The sequence below is a fragment of the Papio anubis genome, chromosome 1 (genome assembly GCF_008728515.1).
Source record: "Papio anubis isolate 15944 chromosome 1, Panubis1.0, whole genome shotgun sequence".
Lineage (NCBI taxonomy): Eukaryota > Metazoa > Chordata > Mammalia > Primates > Cercopithecidae > Papio > Papio anubis.
This window is the reverse complement of record NC_044976.1, coordinates 193,178,322-193,196,167: the sequence shown is the minus strand read 5'-3', so window position 1 is coordinate 193,196,167 and position 17,846 is coordinate 193,178,322. Positions and strand designations below refer to the sequence as shown.

The 17,846-nt window shown below is 37.5% G+C and overlaps 1 protein-coding gene across 13 annotated transcripts in view; it reads left to right on the top strand.

Moving 5' to 3' along the window:
- Positions 1 to 17,846, top strand: part of DCAF6 (DDB1 and CUL4 associated factor 6) — a 141,524-nt gene that overhangs the window by 26,973 nt on the left and 96,705 nt on the right. For all 13 annotated transcript variants that reach the window (XM_031658856.1, XM_031658855.1, XM_031658850.1 and 10 more), the window contains exons 3-4: positions 3,099 to 3,191; positions 14,000 to 14,185. Coding sequence is in view for 6 of the 13 variants with exons in the window: in XM_021930863.2 (XP_021786555.1) it covers positions 3,099 to 3,191; positions 14,000 to 14,185 (279 nt within the window). In the remaining 7 variants the exon portion in view is untranslated. The remainder of the gene's footprint in view (positions 1 to 3,098; positions 3,192 to 13,999; positions 14,186 to 17,846) is intronic.

The following is a 17,846-nucleotide window of genomic DNA, read 5'->3' as shown; positions in this document are numbered from 1 at the left end:
ACTGCTACCTCTACTTCCCAGGTTCAAGTGATTCTCCTGCCTCAGCCTCCCAAGTAGCTGGGATTACAGATGCCCGCCACCTCACCCTGCTAATTTTTATATTTTAGTAGAGACAAGGTTTCACCATGTTGGCCAGGCTGGTCTCTAATTCCTGACCTCAAGTGATCTGCCCTCCTTGGCCTCCCAAAGTGCTGGGATTACAGATGTGAGCCACCATGCCCGGCCCTTTTGTGGTTTTAGTTGAGCATTTCATATAGTTTTTTTCCTCTCCTTCCTTAGTATTTATTAGTTACACTTATTTTTTAAACTTTTTAAGTAGTTGCCCTAAAGTTTTCAATATACATATACAACAAATTTAAGTCCACTTTATTTCAAATAACACTATAATGCTTCACAGGGAGTGTGAGTACAAAATAATTTTAAATCTTCCATCTTATACCTTGTACTATTTCTGTTATTCACTTATGTGTAAGTACTCATAAGCATATTTTTATATATGTGCTAGATATAAGCATAGGTGATCAAATACATTGTTGCTATTATTTTGAACAATAAAATAATTTGTTAGCTCAATTAAGAATAAGTAAAATAAAAGTTTGTGTTTTATCTTCACTTATTCCTCCTTTGGTGCTCCTTCTTTCTTTCTGTAGATATATGTCTCTGACCTATGTTTATTTTCCTTTTTTTTAAAGAACTCCTTTTATAATTTCTTGTGAGGTAGGTCTGCTGGCAACAAATTCCCTCAATGTTCGTTTATCTGAGAACAGCTTTATTTTTCCTTTAGTTTTGGAGGATAATTTTGCAGGGAATGTTTTGTTTCTGTTACTGCTTTAAATATTTCACTCTTCTTGCTTACATGATTTCTGAGGAGATGTTGGATATAATTCTTATCTTTGCTTCTCTATAAATAATGTTTTTTCCTCCAGCTTCTTTCAGGATTTTTTCTTATCTTTGGTTTTCTTCAGTTTGAAAAATGCTTGCCTAGGTGTAGTTCTTTTTGTATTTATACTGATTGTTGTTCTCTGAGCTTACTGGATATATGGTTTGGTTTCTGACATTCGTGTGGAGGAAATTATCAGTCATTGTTTCAGATATTCTGTTCTTTTCTCCTTCTCCTCTGGTATTCACTTTATGCGTGAGTTATGCCTTTTGTAGTTGTCCCACATTCCTTGGACATTATGTTTTGTTTTGCTTGTTTTCAGTCTTTGTTCTTTTTGCTTTTCAGTTTTGTAGGTTTTTATTGATATATCCTCAAGGTCAGAGATTGTTTCCTCAACTGTGTCTAGTCTACTAATAAGCCCATCAGAGGCATTGTTCATTTCTGTTACATTGTTTTTGATTGCCAGCATTTCCTTTTTATTCTTAAGATTTCCATCTCTCTGCTGACATTGCCCATCTCTTCTTATATGCTGTCTACTTGATCCATTGGAACTCTTAGCATACTAATCATAGTTGTTTCAAATTCCTGGTCTTACAGTTCCAGCAGTCCTGCTATATTTGGTTCTGATGCTGACTTTATCTCTTCAAGTTGTATTTTTGCCTTTTAGTATGGCTTGTAATTTTTCTTAATAACTGGACATGAAGTACTGATTAAAAGTAATGATATAAATCGGTCCTTAGGAATTTACTGGTAAAGTGTAGGAGGAGAGGAAGTGTGCTACAGGCCTATGATTAGGTCTCTGTCTCTTAAAGAGCCTATGCGTCTGGATTATGGGCTTCACAAGGGATTATCCGCACCTCCTATTCCCCTACTGAGGTGGAACAGGTTAGTAGCTTAGGCTGGAATTATGTCTTTTCCTTCCCCAATGTGGAAGGCTGGAATTAGGTATTTCTCTTTGCCTAGGTCAGTTAGGCTCTGATAAAACTTCAGTGGGTAGGCTGTGGTTAAATAGCTCTTCTTGAGGGCAGATCTTGTTAAGAACGGCAGAGTACTCTGGGATACTCAAAATGGTTTCTTTTTCCTTCCTTCTGCTGGAAGACTATTTTAATCTGAAATTTATTGTGAAAATCTGGTTGAACTCTGAAGTTAAAATTAAATCACAAAAACACCCTCTGCGTCGTACCCCACCGCCCCATGACTGGGTTCCTTGGAGTTGTTGTTGTTGTTGTTGTTGTTGTTGTTGTTTTTGGAGACAGAATCTTATACTGTCGCCTAGCCTGGAGTACAGTGGCATGATCTTGGCTCCCTGAAACCTCCAACTCCTGGGTTCAAGCAGTTCTCCTGTCTCAGCCTCCCGAGTAGCTGGGATTATAGGCGCATGCCACCATGCCTGGCTAATTGTTGTATTTTTAGTAGAGATGGGGTTTCGTCATATTGGTCAGGCTGGTCTCGAACCTCTGACCTCAGGTGATCCACCTGCCTTGGCCTCCCAAAGTGCTGGGATTATGACGTGAGCCACTGCGCCTGGCCTTCCCTGGAGTTTTTAACATTCAGAGTTACGCTTTCTGAACCTCCAACAATTCATCAATTATAGTTCAGGTTTTCCTACCCTAGCCCAGTTTCTCACAGAGGTTTCTGCTAATGAGTCTGTGCTCCGGTAAGCCAAGACTCCTTGTGTTTACCTGTTCGTCTCTCCAATCTAGGAGGTAGCATTTTGTCCTGTATCCTTGCCTCTCTGAAGGATCCAAGATCAGTTATTTATTTTACAGTCTGTTATCTTTTTATTTGTTGTTAGAATGGAGTGGCAACTGCTAAGCTTCTTACATGTGGAACTGGAAACTGGAAGCTTGTTTTTTTCATACATCAACTGTTAAATCAAGCTTGTCTAACATGCAGCCTGTGGGCTGCATGAGACCCAGGACAGCTTTGAATGTGGCCCACATAAATTCGTAAACTTTCTTAAAACATTATGAGATGTTTTTTGCAATTTATTTTTAGCTCATCAGCTACTGTTAGTGTATTTTATGTGTGGCTTGAGACAGTTATTCTTCTTCCACTTTGGCCCAGGGAAGCCATAAGATTGGACACCCCTATGTTAAATACTTTTTAACATATAACCTCATTAGTGGTAAAAGTTTTGTATCACCAGGTGAGTGAAAGATGGCATATTTTCTTTTATGTCCAATTTGCTTATATTTCTTTTGTGCTTTCTTTTTAGGTTAATACAATCTGTTGGAATGACACTGGAGAATATATTTTATCTGGCTCAGATGACACCAAATTAGTAATTAGTAATCCTTACAGCAGAAAGGTAAAGTAGTTTAAAAACTCTGTAATTTAATGAGAGAAAAAAATCAAGAAGGCAGAAATGAAGTAATTGTAAACAAACATAGAATGGGCATTTATAATAGAATATCCTCCCTGTTTTGCTGAAGTTTATTGTATAATTTAGAGGTTCTTAGGTACATGTGGGTCTCTTAGATTACTTAGGGAAATAGAAGATTTTATTCAGCCTTGGGCTCTAGAAAATTTAAATATATTGTTTATTTAAGTGGATAATAATTGGTACAAGTGACATTATTTCAATAACACGTTTTTGGGGAAAATGTGCCATATATAAAGTATGAGTTAATGAGAAAATTACTTTTATGTGTAACCTTAATATATTATCTTAACAGTCTAAAAAGTTATTTATTTTAACGTCAAGAGTAGTGTGGATAAAGCTGCCAACTTTGGTCATTGTTTCATTTTCTTAAAAATTTGAAATTTAGTCTTTTAGAAAATTTACATTTAAAACTTAAAGACAAAAACAACCAAATGATGGCTGTGTGAATAGTTCTTGAGGTACTGAGAAAATTAAAATGCTTTCAATGAAGAAAAAAAATTACCATAAGCTAATAAACCCCCTCACTAGAAGGCAAGAGATATCTAAGAATTAAATAATTTTCTAACTCTCAAATAACTTTAATTACTGTTTCAAATAGCAGTCCATTATATCCATAGACTGTTTCCTTTACAAGCATGATTTCAGAGAAATGTAGATACTGAATGATAAAGCTATAAACAGCCGACTGATTGTAATAAAAGGAAAGTGTGTGATGTTCTTTACACTTGATATAACAGTTAAATGAGAAATTTTCTGTTTTGGAAATATGACTAGTTATTTTAAAATTTGTAAGATCTTAAACATTCAACACATCATTTAACGTTCTAGTTAAGAATAGGAATATGTATATTTCCTAGCTGCCTCCCAACTCAAATGATAACGTTTTTCTCTCCTGATTGTCTTAAATTTCCGTATCTTTTTTTTTTTTTTTTTTTTTTTGCAGCAGGGTCTCATTCTGTCACCCAGGCTGGAAGGCTGCAGTACAGTGGTGTGATCTTGGCTCACTGCAACCTCTGCCTGCTGGGTTCAAGTGATTCTCCTGCCTCAGCCTCCCAAGGATCTGGGATTACAGGCGTGCATCACCATGCTTGGCTAATTTTTGTATTTTTAGTAGAGACAGGGTTTCACCATGTTGGCCAGGCTGATCTTGAACTCCTGACCTCAAGTGATCCGCCCGCCTTATCCTCTCAAAGTGTTGGGATTACAGGCATGAGCCACCACGCCTGGCCCAAATTTCCTATATCTTTAAGTCTTTTAACATCTATTCTTTTAATATTGATTCCAAAAATGTACTCTAGCTTTTAATTTTTTGCGGCAGTAGCAACCGTGTATTGGTGATTGTATCAGTCATGCTCTAGTCAAATAAACCATACAGTAATTTCAATAGGGAAAGTGTAATAAAAAGAATTACTAACTATATCAGGAGATTGGAGTAATAAAGGCTTGGCTACTAAAAAGTAAAGAGGTCTCTATAAAATAAAGAAATAACAGATACTATGAACTGCCAGTAACCCTGGGACTGAGATAAACCACCCGAAAGAAGAGACCCCCTTGCTGAGTGCTGAGATTTAGACCTTATTAAAGAGGGTGTCATGGCTCACTGGATGGCAGAGAAGTCTCTGTGATACCATGCTAGTGTAACTTGTTGGGAATTCCCCTCTGGAACTTGCTGGAATACCTCTCTCTAGGGCACTGAGAAATACTTTTTAAGGAGAGGTTTCTCATCAGAGGTAGTATGCTACAAAATGTCTGGGGACATGGGGAAATGAAGCAGGAGAAGCTGTTGGGTGTTGCACTGTTCATTCAGCAGGTGGGCCCTGGTGAAACTGACTGCAGGACTCTGGTGCTATGGTGCTGGGGAAACTGCCCACACTGGAAGACCGTGGCACTGGAAAAACTGTGCATGGTTGCAGGAGCTCACATTAGAGATAGGAAGCAAACTCCTTTTTCCTGCATTATCCTTTCAGTGCTTTTTACTGACAAAGCTTAACATTATGCCAACTGGCAAAGCAAAAATATTTAAAGGACTCAGTTCCATTGCATAATCTATAAAAGTGAAGGATAAATTTGGAGCTGAGAGGAGATAATTTGATAAGTGGCACAGTAGTCTTACTTCTATCTACTTCTTGGTATTATTGCAATGTAAAATTTACTTCATTAATATTTAGGTCTTTGAATGAAGAAGAGTTCCATGAAAATTTTAAAATTACATTATGATTACTATAATGGCATATATAGATTTATATGTTGGTTTTTTTTTGTTTTTTTTTTTTACCATTCTGAACAAGTTATTTAAACTTTCCTTAGCCTTTTTCTTCATAAATTAAGAGAGTCATAATGTCTAAAGTCCTTTCTAATATTAATATTTTATATTTGTTTCTAAAAACGTTTTAAAACATTTTTGTCTATTAATTTAGGTTATATAGTGATGTATGAATGGGCCTGGCTGGCTGTTTGAAGCTGGATCTTACAGGTTAAGACTTACTCTGTTAGGCTCACAGAATCTAATCTTCAGCTAAGTAGTTTAAGAAACTGGATTTTTATCAGTTTACAAACAGTGGCTAGGTTCTAGTGAAATGCTTCGTGATATACAGTTCAATAAGCTGGGATAACGTATGAGTTTTAATTATGATTATGTTCTGGTTTTCATTGGCTCTTAGCTTCTGAGTTCATATATAGGGGAAGAATACAACTATTTTTGTATCAGTGGAAACATGGTATTGGCAGTCCAAAGTTTAATTTAAAATTTTCAATTTTATGGAATAAATTGTTTATTTCTTGTTTTTCCACATTTAAACAATAAGATATTTAAGTAAGTGTGTATCATCTGTCAGCCAAAAAAGAAGTTCATATTGAGGCTGTCTTTAATAGGTCATAGTTTTATTTCAGTAAGTTTTACTTAATTGTCCTGGCTTAGCAAAAAAGCTTGATGTTTTCAAATCCTAATTCTCTTAGGTCAGTAATTACAAGGGTAACCCTTTTCTTTTTCTTTTTTATTATTCTTTTTTGAGACAGTCTTGCTCCTGCCCAGGCTGGAGTGCAGTGGCGTGATCTCGGCCCACTGCAAACTCTGCCTCCCAGATTCAGGAGTTTCTCCTGCCTCAGCCTTCCGAATAGCTGAGACTACCACGTGTGTGCCACCATGCTCGGCTAGTTTTTGTATTTTTTTAAGAGTTGGGGTTTCACCATGTTGGCCAGGCTGGTCTCGAACTCCTGAGCTCAAGTGATCCACCTGTCTCGGCCTCCCGAAGTGCTGGGGTTACAGGCGTGAACCATCATGCCTAGCCCCCTTTTCTTATAATAGAAAAAATTTCCTGGAATAATATATATGTAGAATGCTTTTTGATGATCACTATTCAGAATTTTAACTCTTACATTATACAAAATAATCACTTGGGTACCAAAGGAATGATTGTTAAAAGACCTGTTCTGTTTGCTTATTTTTAAAGATATGACGATTCCTTTAATGTACGATTTCCAATAGAATATGTATATTTGAAAAAATGATTACTCTTTCTCATTTCCAGCTTGAGAAATGATTAGTCAGATTTTCTTTTTAAATATTGTAATCATAGGCCAAGCGTGTGGCTCACGCTTATAATCCCAGCACTTTGGGAGACATGAGGTGGGAAGATCGCTTAAGGCTGGGGGTTAAAGACCAGGCTGGAAAATGTAGTGAGACTCTGTCTCTACAAAAAATTTAAAAGTTAACTGGATATGGTGGCACATGCCTGTAGTCCCAGTTACTCGGGAGGGAAAAGCAGGAGGATCACTTAAGCCCAGGCGTTCCACCACTACACTCCAAGACTGGATGACAGAGCAAGAGCTGGTATCTTGAAAAAAAATTATTATTATCATAAGCCTTTATAGGGCTTTTTAAAATTTTAAAGCACTAATGATTCATTATATAGGAATAGAAGCTTTTTGACCGTGAGTCAAATATTACCTGTTTTTATAGTTGGATTATTTGTAGATCCTATGATTTTGTGGGAACATTAATTTATTGCAAATAAGAATTTTGAAACACTTAGTTTTTTTTTTTTTTTAGTAGATTTAAGAGGCTGAGGATATTCCTTATTAATGCAATTATATTTTAATTATATATAGCATAGAGACTCCCCATCATATACTGCGGAGTCCCATTAGAGTACCCCATTATGGCATAGGTGAAAGAGAAGGAAGCCCAGAGTTGGTCTTGCAGTATCTTTTGTAAAATAAATCCCAAGTATATACTGTGTACATGATTTTCCTTGATTTGGCCTCAGCCAGCCATTTGTAGTCCTCAGAGCTTAAAATGTTTTCATTACTGTATGCTTTTGCTTATACTCTTCTTTCTTTCTGAGATCACCTGCTTTCTCAGGTATCTCCCATCTACTTGGTAAATTTAAAATTCATCCTTCAAATCTCAGCTCTTTTTTGTGATATTTCTCTTAACGTTTCCTAGACACATGTAGCCACTCCTTCATCTGTGTTCTTGTCTTGTGGATAACTCTATTTGTTTGCATGTTGTGCTTAGATGACAACTTCTTTGAGATAATGACAATTTCTTTTTTCTTTTTGCATCTTCAACACTTAACATTATTTATTTACCTGTCATATAGTTGGAGCCCAATAAATCTTAGTAAAAGGAGTATATAAATCTGTATATTTGATACCTCAGACAGGGTTGTGGGTCAGGTTTGAAAGAGGGTTATTTTTACCAAGGGATTAAGAAACCATCCTCTACTGTCTGGATACTTTTGGACCAAGCTTCACGTTTTGGGAGTGTTGTACGTGACATGATAAAGAAGGAAAGAGACTCCAACTTTGGCCAGCTATTTAGTCAAAATAACATGGTAATCAGCAGAGTGATAGATGTTACAACTAGACCACCTTAACGTTTAGTAATCATTGCAGTTATCAGTGTGTTATTTTCATCTCAGATTAAGTTACTCTGGCAATTATGCCTCTCTAGGGCATTATCCTTAGGGTGTTTTCAGAATAACTCATAATACATTGATCCAAGGAAAGCACAACTAAGAAGATAAATCCACTAATAAAAAGTTATTACTGAGAGTAGTGGTTCTCCCAGCACAGAGTTTGAGATCTGAGAACGGACAGACTGCCTCCTCAAGTGGGTCCCTGACCTCCGAGTAGCCTAACTGGGAGGCACTCCCAAGTAGGGGCAGACTGACACCTCACACGGCCGGGTACCCCTCTGAGACAAAGCTTCCAGAGGAACGATCAGGCAGCAACATTTGCTGTTCAGCAGTATTCACTGTTCTGCAGACTCCACTGCTGATACCCAGCAAATAGGGTCTGGAGTGGACATCCAGCAAACTCCAACAGACCTGCAGCTGAGGGTCCTGACTGTTAGAAGGAAAACTAACAAACAGAAAGGACATCCACACGAAAACCCCATCTGTACGTCACCATCATCAAAGACCAAAGATAGACAAAACCACAAAGATGGGGATAAAACAGAGCAGAAAAGCTGAAAATTCTAAAAATCAGAGCACCTCTCCAAAGGAATGCAGCTCCTCGCCAGCAACAGAACAAAGCTTGAAGGAGAATGACTTTGACGAATTGAGAGAAGAAGGCTTCAGGCGATCAAACTTCTCCGAGCTAAAGGAGGAAGTTTGAACCCATCGCAAAGAAGCTAAAAACCTTGAAAAAGGATTTGACGAATGGCTATCTAAACTAACCAGTGTAGAGAAGTCCTTAAATGACCTGATGGAGGTGAAAACCATGTCACGAGGACTACGTGACGAATGCTGATTCAGTAGCTGATTCGATCAACTGGAAGAAAGAGTATCAATGATTGAAGATCAAATGAATGAATGAAGTGAGATGAGAAGTTTAGAGAAAAAAGAGTAAAAAGAAACAAACAAAGCCTCCAAGAAAGATGGGACTATGTGAAAAGACCAAATCTATGTCTGATTGGTGTACCTGAAAGTGACGGGGAGAATGGAACCAAGTTGGAAAATACTCTGCAGGATATTATCCAGGAGAACTTCCCCAACCTAGCAAAGCAGGCCAACATTCAAATTCAGGAAATACAGAGAACGCCACAAAGATACTCCTCAAGAAGAGCAACTCCAAGACACATAATTGTCAGATTCACCAAAGTTGAAATAAAGGAAAAAATGTTACGGGCAGCCAGAAAGGTCGGGCTACCCACAAAGGGAAGCCCATCCGACTAACAGCGGATTTTTTGGCAGAAACTCTACCAGCCAGAAGAGAGTGGGGGCCAGTATTCAGCATTCTTAAAGAAAAGAATTTTCAACCCAGAATTTCATATCCAGCCAAACTAAGTTTCATAAGTGAAGGAGAAATAAAATCCTTTACAGACAAGCAAATGCTGAGAGATTGTGCCACCACCAGGCCTGCCCTACAGGAGCTCCTGAAGGAAGCACTAAACATGGAAAGGAACAACCAGTACTGGCCACTGCAAAAACATGCCAAATTGTAAAGACCATCGATGCTAGGAAGAAACTGCATCAACTAACGAGCAAAATAACAAGCTAACATCATAATGACAGGATCAAATTCACACATAACAATATTAACCTTAAATGTAAATGGGCTAAATGCTCCAATTAAAAGACACAGACTGGCAAATTGGATGAAGAGTCAAGACCTATCAGTGTGCTGTATTCAGGAGACCCATCTCATGTGCAGAGACACACATAGGCTCAAAACAAAGGGATGGAGGAAGATCTACCAAGCAAATGGAAAACAAAAAAAGGCAGGGGTTGCAATCCTAGTCTCTGATAAAATAGACTTTAAACCAACAAAGATCAGAAGAGATGAAGAAGGCCATTACATAATGGTAAAGGGATCAATTAAACAAGAAGAGCTAACTATCCTAAATATATATGCACTCAATACAGGAGCACCCAGATTCATAAAGCAAGTCCTTAGAGACCTACAAAGAGACTTAGACTCCCACACAATAATAATGGGAGACTTTAACACCCCACTGTCAACATTAGGCAGATCCACCAGACAGAAAGTTTAAAAGGATATCCAGGAATTGAACTCATCTCTGCACCAAGTGGACCTAATAGACATCTACAGAACTCTCCACCCCAAATCAACAGAATATACATTCTTCACAGCACCACTTTTCATGCTTATTCCAAAATTGACCACATAGTTGGAAGTAAAGCACTCCTCTGCAAATGTAAAAGAACAGAAATGACAAACTGTCTCTCAGACCGCAGTGCAATCAAACTAGAACTCAGGATTAAGAAACTCACTCAAAACCGCTCACTACATGGAAACAACCTGCTCCTGAATGACTACTGGGTACTTAACAAAATGAAGGCAGAAGTAAAGATGTTCTTTGAAACCAATGAAAACAAAGACACAACATACGAGAATCTCTGGGACACATTTAAAGGAGTGTGTAGAGGGAAATTTATAGCACTAAATGCCCACAAGAGAAAGCAGGAAATTGACCCCCCAGACATCACAGTTAAAAGAACTAGAGAAGCAAGAGGGAACACATTCAAAAGCTAGCAGAAGGCAAGAAATAACTAAGATCAGAGCAGAACTGAAGGAGATAGAGACACAAAAAACCCTTCAAAAAATCAATGAATCCAGGAGGTGGTTTTTTGAAAAGATCAACAAAATTGATAGACCGCTAGCAAGACTAATGAAGAAGAGAGAAGAATCAAATAGATACAATAAAAACTGATAAAGGGGATATCACCACTGATCTCACAGAAAATACAAACTACCATCAAAGAATACTATAAACACCTTTACGCAAATAAACTAGAAAATCTAGAAGAAACGGATAAATTCCTGGACACACACACCCTCCCAAGACTAAACCAGGAAGAAGTTGAATCCCTGAATAGACCAATAACAGGCTCTGAAATTGAGGCAATAATTAATAGGCTACCAACCAAAAAAGTCCACGACGAGATGATTCATAGCCGAATTCTACCAATGGTACAAGGAGGAGCTGGTACCATTCCTTCTGAAACTATTCCAATCAACAGAAAAAGAGGGATCCTCCCTAACTCATTTTATGAGGCCAACATCATCCTGATACCAAAGGCTGGCAGAGACACAACAAAAGAAGAGAATTTTAGACAAATATCCCTGATGAACATCGATGCAAAAATCCTCAATAAAATACTGGCAAACCAAATCTAGCAGCACATCAAAAAGCTTATCCACCATGATCAAGTGGGCTTCATCTCTGGGTTGCAAGGCTGGTTCAACATACGCAAATCAATAAACGTAATCCAGCGTATAAACAGAACCAAAGACGAAAACCACATGATTAGCTCAGTAGATGCAGAAAAGGCCTTTGACAAAATTCAACAGCCCTTCACGCTAAAAACTCTCAATAGATTAGGTATTGATGGGACGTATCTCAAAATAATAAGAGCTATTTGTGACAGACCCACAGCCAATATCATACTGAATGGGCAAAACCTGGAAGCATTCCCTTTGAAAACCGGCACAAGACAGGGATGCCCTCTCTCACCACTCCTATTCAACATAATGTTGGAAGTTCTGGCCAGGGCAATCAGGCAGGAGAAAGAAAGAAAGGGTATTCAATTAGGAAAAGAGGAAGTCAGATTGTCCCCATTTGCAGATGACGTGATTGTATATTTAGAAATCCCCATCATCTCAGCCCAAAATCTCCTTAAGCTGATAAGCAACTTCAGCAAAGTCTCAGGATACAAAATCAGTGTGCAAAAATCACAAACATTCCTCTACACCAATAACAGACAGACAGAGAGTCAAATCATGAGTGAACTCCCATTCACAATTGCTTCAAAGAGAATAAAATACCTAGGAATCCAACTTACAAGGGATGTGAAGGACCTCTTCAAGGAGAACTACAAACCACTGCTCAACAAAATAAAAGAGGACACAAACAAATGGAAGAACATTCCATGCTCATGGATAGGAAGAATCAATATCGTGAAAATGGCCATACTGCCCAAGATAATTTATAGATTCAATGCCATCCCCATCAAGCTACCAATGACTTCCTTTACAGAATTGGAAAAAACTACTTTAAAGTTCATATGGAACCAAAAAAGAGCCCGCATTGCCAAGGCAATCATAAGCCAAAAGAACAAAGCTGGAGGCATCATGCTGCCTGACTTCAAACTATACTGTAAGGCTACAGTAACCACAACAGCATGGTACTGGTACCAAAACAGAGATGTAGACCAACAGAAAAGAACAGAGCCCTCAGAAATAATACCACACATCTACAATCATCTGATCTTTGACAAACCTGACAAAAACAAGAAATAGGGAAAGGATTCCCTATTTAATACATGGTACTGGGAAAAGTGGCTAGCCATATGTAGAAAGCTGAAACTGGATTCCTTCCTTACACCTTATACAAAAATTAATTCAAGAGGGATTAAGGACTTTAATGTTAGACCTAAAACCATAAAATCCTAGAAGAAAACTTAGGCAATACCATTCAGGATATAGGCATGGGCAAGGACTTCATGTCTAAAACACCAAAAGCAATGGCATCAGAAGCCAGAATTGACAAACAGAGTCTAATTAAACTAAAGAGCTTCTGCACAGCAAAAGAAGCCACCGTCAGAGTGAACAGGCAACCTACAGAATGGGCGAAAATTTTTGCAATCTGCTCATCTGACAAAGGACTAATATCCAAAGTCTACAAAGAACTCAAACAAATTTACAAGAAAAAAACAGACAACCCCATCAAAAAGTGGGCAAAGGATATGAACAGACACTTCTCAAAAGAAGACATTTATGCAGCCAACAGACACATGAAAAAATGCTCATCATCACTGGCCATCAGAGAAATGCAAATCAAAACCACAATGAGATACCATCTCACACCAGTTAGAATAGCAGTCATTAAAAAGTCAGGAAACAACACGTGCTGGAGAGGATGTGGAGAAATAGGAACACTTTTACACTGTTGATGGGACTGTAAACTAGTTCAACCATTGTGAAAGACAGTGTGATGATTCCTTAAGGATCTAGAACTAGAAATACCATTTGACCCAGCCATCCCATTACTGGGTATATACCCAAAGGATTATAAATCATGCTGCTACAAAGACACATGCACATGTATGTTTATTGTGGCACTATTCACAATAGCAAAGACTTGGGACCAACCCAAATGTCCATCAATGACAGACTGAATTAAGAAAATGTGGCACATCCACACCATGGAATACTATGCAGCCATAAAAAGGGCTGAGTTTATGTCCTTTGTGGGAACATGGATGAAGCTGGAAACCATCATTCTCAGCAAACTATCACAAGGACAAAAAACCAAGTAGGAACTTTTGCTGCATCTTATCTGTACCATTTCATTACTTTGATTTTATGAAAATCATTAAAATTCAGTTTATTGTTTTGTCATCCTGAAAGGGAATAACTTAATCATTTAGCATACAGTAAATTTCAAAAGTCAGTCAAAGTAGTTCTTTGTTATTTACTGAGATTTTATGAGTGAGTCAGATAAACTAAATAAATGGAAATATGCATGTTTTATTTTCATGACACTGTTCCTGTTGATGGTACTCCATCTTATTCACATCTCACAGGAACAAAAGAAATATATGGGGTTCTGATTTTTTTAAATTATAATAGCTTGCAGTCTAGTAATAATCTTTCACTAAGATGATAATGTTAATGAGAATATATTACTGGCTATGATTATATTAAAAAGGAATATTTCTAGGAAATAAGTTACCATTAACTGCTTTCTCTATGTGTTTTAGGTTTTGACAACAATTCGTTCAGGGCACCGAGCAAACATATTTAGTGCAAAGTTCTTACCTTGCACAAATGATAAACAGATTGTATCCTGCTCTGGAGATGGAGTAATATTTTATACCAATGTTGAGCAAGATGCGGAAACCAACAGACAATGCCAATTTACGTGCCATTATGGAACTACTTATGAGGTATGGTGGTATTATGATTATATGATATATATGTAAGTGTGTGTATTTTTGATTAAGTGTTCATGCATGTGTAGATGCCTGTGTGTACATGTACAGATGTGTGTGTATGCATATTTGTTGCATGTAAATTATTGACAATATCTAGGTGTCAGCAGAGCATTTGAGAAAATGTGTCTTGATAGGCTTCTGGATAAAGTTAAGAAATAAGATGCAAGTAATAGTACTCTAAGATGGGTTTGTAATTGCTTGAGCAACCATGCTGTAAGCAAACAGATGTTTACCTTTAAAGATACCTCTGTTACTGTGCTGCATGACTCTGTACTAGGCTTTACCCTTTTAAACAATCACTCGCTTGTGTAAAGTAGCTTATCACATTTTTGTATGATAGAAGGGACTCTAGTATGGTAGACAAAAGAATCAGATTCCTAAAGGATATTAATGAGCTTAAGACCTGAGCTGAATGAATAAGGTGGAATAAATTTAAGACTCAATTATAGTACTTTATTTGGTTCAGAAAAAATGCTTGCACAACTGAGTGCTCTTTTATTTATGATACAAGGTCACACTGTTACTCACACTGGAGTGCAGTAGCATGACCATGACTGTCTGCAGCTTCAAACTCCCAGGCTCAAGCAATCTTCTCACCTCAGCCTCTTGAGTAGCTGGGACTACAGGCGTATGTCCCCATGCCCAACTAATTTAATTTTGTTGTTGTTGTTGTTGTTGTTGAGACAGGGTTTTGCTATGTTGCCAGGGCTGGTCTCCAACTCCTGAGCTCATACAGTCCTTCCACCTGGGCCTCTCACAGTGCCAAGGTTATAGCTGTGAGCCACTGTACCAGCCTCCAGAGTGCTCTTTTGAAATACTTGCATGTCATTTTTTTGTGTTAAATTATTGATAGGTTTCCCTTTTTTGTGTGTTAAACTGGTGTATTTTTTCCATCATTTGAATTCCAGTTCTTTTATGTCCTCATGTTTTTGTTTGTACTTATATGAGTAGTATATGGCTAGATTTTATTTTCTTATCCAGTCTCACAGTTTTGGGGTTTTACTGGAGATTTATGAATTTACGTTTATTGTGAGTACTGATATATTTGGATTTGTTTCTATCCCCTATTCTATGTTTTCTACTTTTTAAAAAAAGTTTCCAATCTTTATTAACCTTCCTCTCCTTTTCAAAGTCCACCTTTTGAGGCCAGATGTGGTGGCTCACACCTGTAATCTGAGCACTTCGGGAGGCTGAGGCAGGCGGATCACTTGAGGCCAGGAATTTGAGACCAGCCTGGCCAATTTGGTGAAACCCTGTCTCTACTAAAAGTACAAAAATCAGCTGGGCATGGTGGTGCACGCCTGTAATCCCAGCTACTTGGGAGGCCGAGGCTCGAGAATTGCTTGAACAACCCAGGAGACAGAGGTTGCAGCAAGCCAAGACTGCGCCACTGTACTCCAACCTGGGCGACAGAGTGAGAATTTGTCTCAAAAATAAAAAACAGAAATAAAGTCTACCTTTCGAGTTACTTGAGTATTTTACTTTTTGTCCATTGTGTTTCTGTTTCTTGCTTGTAAGATAGACATTCATTTTTGTTATTCCGGAGGTTACCCCAGCTACTTTCACAAGAATATTGAACAAAGCCAAACATCAGTAAATATTTCTACGCTTCTCCTGAATAAAGGAACTTGGAACATACCTTGTTCAGTTTTATATGATTAGATTGTGCAGGATTTAGTTATATTCTGTTTTCTCTCATGAATTAGATATTATTGGTTTACTGTTGGTGTTTGTTGTTTATTTAGATTTACCTGCATATTTACTAATACCTTTGGTTTACCTTTCCTTCTTCCCATCACACATTTTCTGTGTGGTATTATTTTGTACTGAAGGTACATCCTTTAGCAGTTTTTCTTTTCTTTGTTTTTTTTTTTTTTTTTTTTTTTTGAGACGAAGTTTCGTTCTTGTTGCCCAGGCTGTAGTGTGGTGGCATGATCTTGGCTCACTGCAACCTCTGCCTCCCAGGTTCAAGTAATTCTCCTGTCAGCCTCCTGAGTAGCTGGGATTACAGGCGCATACCGCCACTCCTGGCTAATTTTGTATTTTTTTTTTTTAGGAGAGATGGGGTTTCTCCATGTTGGCCAGGCTGGTCTCAAACTCTCGACCTGGGGTGATCTGCCCGCCTCGGCCTCTCAAAGTGCTGGGATTACAGGCGTGAACCACTGTGCCGGCCCGCAGTTTTTTTTTTAAATGAGAGTTTGTTGATAGAAAACAATTTCAGTTTCCTTTTCTTTCCTTCATTCATTCTTTCCTTTCTTCCTTTTCTTTCCTTTGTGAAAAATGTCTTTTTTTTTTTTTTTTTAATGCCAGTTCTTCAAAGGTAGTTTTGCTGGGTATGGACTTCATTTGTTAGTTATTCTATTTCAGGTGATACTCCATTATATTCTGACTTCCATTGTTGAAGTTGCAAAGTCAGACATCAGTCTAATTGTGGTTCCTCTATAGGTAACCTCTTTCTTTTCCTCAACTACTTTTAATTTTGTTTTTCTTTGCCGTTTTTTTTTTTTTTTAATTTTATGTCACAACAGTGTGTCTCGATGTGGATTGTTTTTTATATTTATACTTGGGATTTGTTGATGTTCTTGATGTGAGCAATTGGCATCTTGAAAAATGTAAGAAATTTTCAGTCAGTAGGTCTTTGGTTTACTACTTCATTATTCTCTCTATTTTTTTTTGTAGTCTGGGGAAATTCTGATTAGCCATATCAGACCTGCTTATTAGACCTTATTCCATTCACTATTTAAAAATTTTTAAATTGAAGTACAGAACATATAGGAAAAGTACATAAATCCTAAGTATATGGCTTAGTGAATTATCACAAAGCAAATCTATTCATGTAACTACCACCTAGCACATTAAGTATCCTGAAGCTCCTTTTATCCTGAGTCCTAACACTCTGGAGTTTTCTGTTTTTTGTAATACCCGTTTTTCTGTTTTTGAACATTATATAAATGGAAGCATACTTCATGGCTTTTTGTGTCTTTGTTGTTGTTTTTGTATCTGGCTTCTTTTGCTGAGCAAAATCTTAACTCATTTGTGAAATTCATGCATGTTTCTTGCAACTATAATTTGTCCATTTTATTGCTGTATAGTATTCCATTATATGAATATGCCACAATTGATTTATCTGTTCTATGCTGATGGAAGTTTGGAGAACATTCTTTTACATGTCTTTCAGTACACAAATGCACACATTTGTTTGGGTGTATACTTAGTGGTAAAATTGCTGGGTCGTAGAATATATGTTTGGTTATTTTAGAGATAATGCCAAATAGTTTTCCAAAGTGTAGTAACAACTTACATTCCCACCAACAGCATGTAAGAGGTCCTGTTGCTTCTCATTTTTGCCAACAGTTGGTATTTTCAGCTCTACTTTGGTGGATGTATAGTATCATCTTAATTGGTTTCCATTTGCCTTTCTGTGCTGATACGGCTGAGGCTGAGCATCTTTTCATATGTTTGTTGGTTATTTGGATGTATTCTTATGAAATGTGTAGTCAAATCTCTTGCCTATTTTTTTCTGTTGGGTTGTCTGTCTTGTTATTATAGGAGTTTTTTTTTTTTTGTAATATCTTCTGCATATGAGCCTATCTTTTCCTATTCTGTGGTTGTA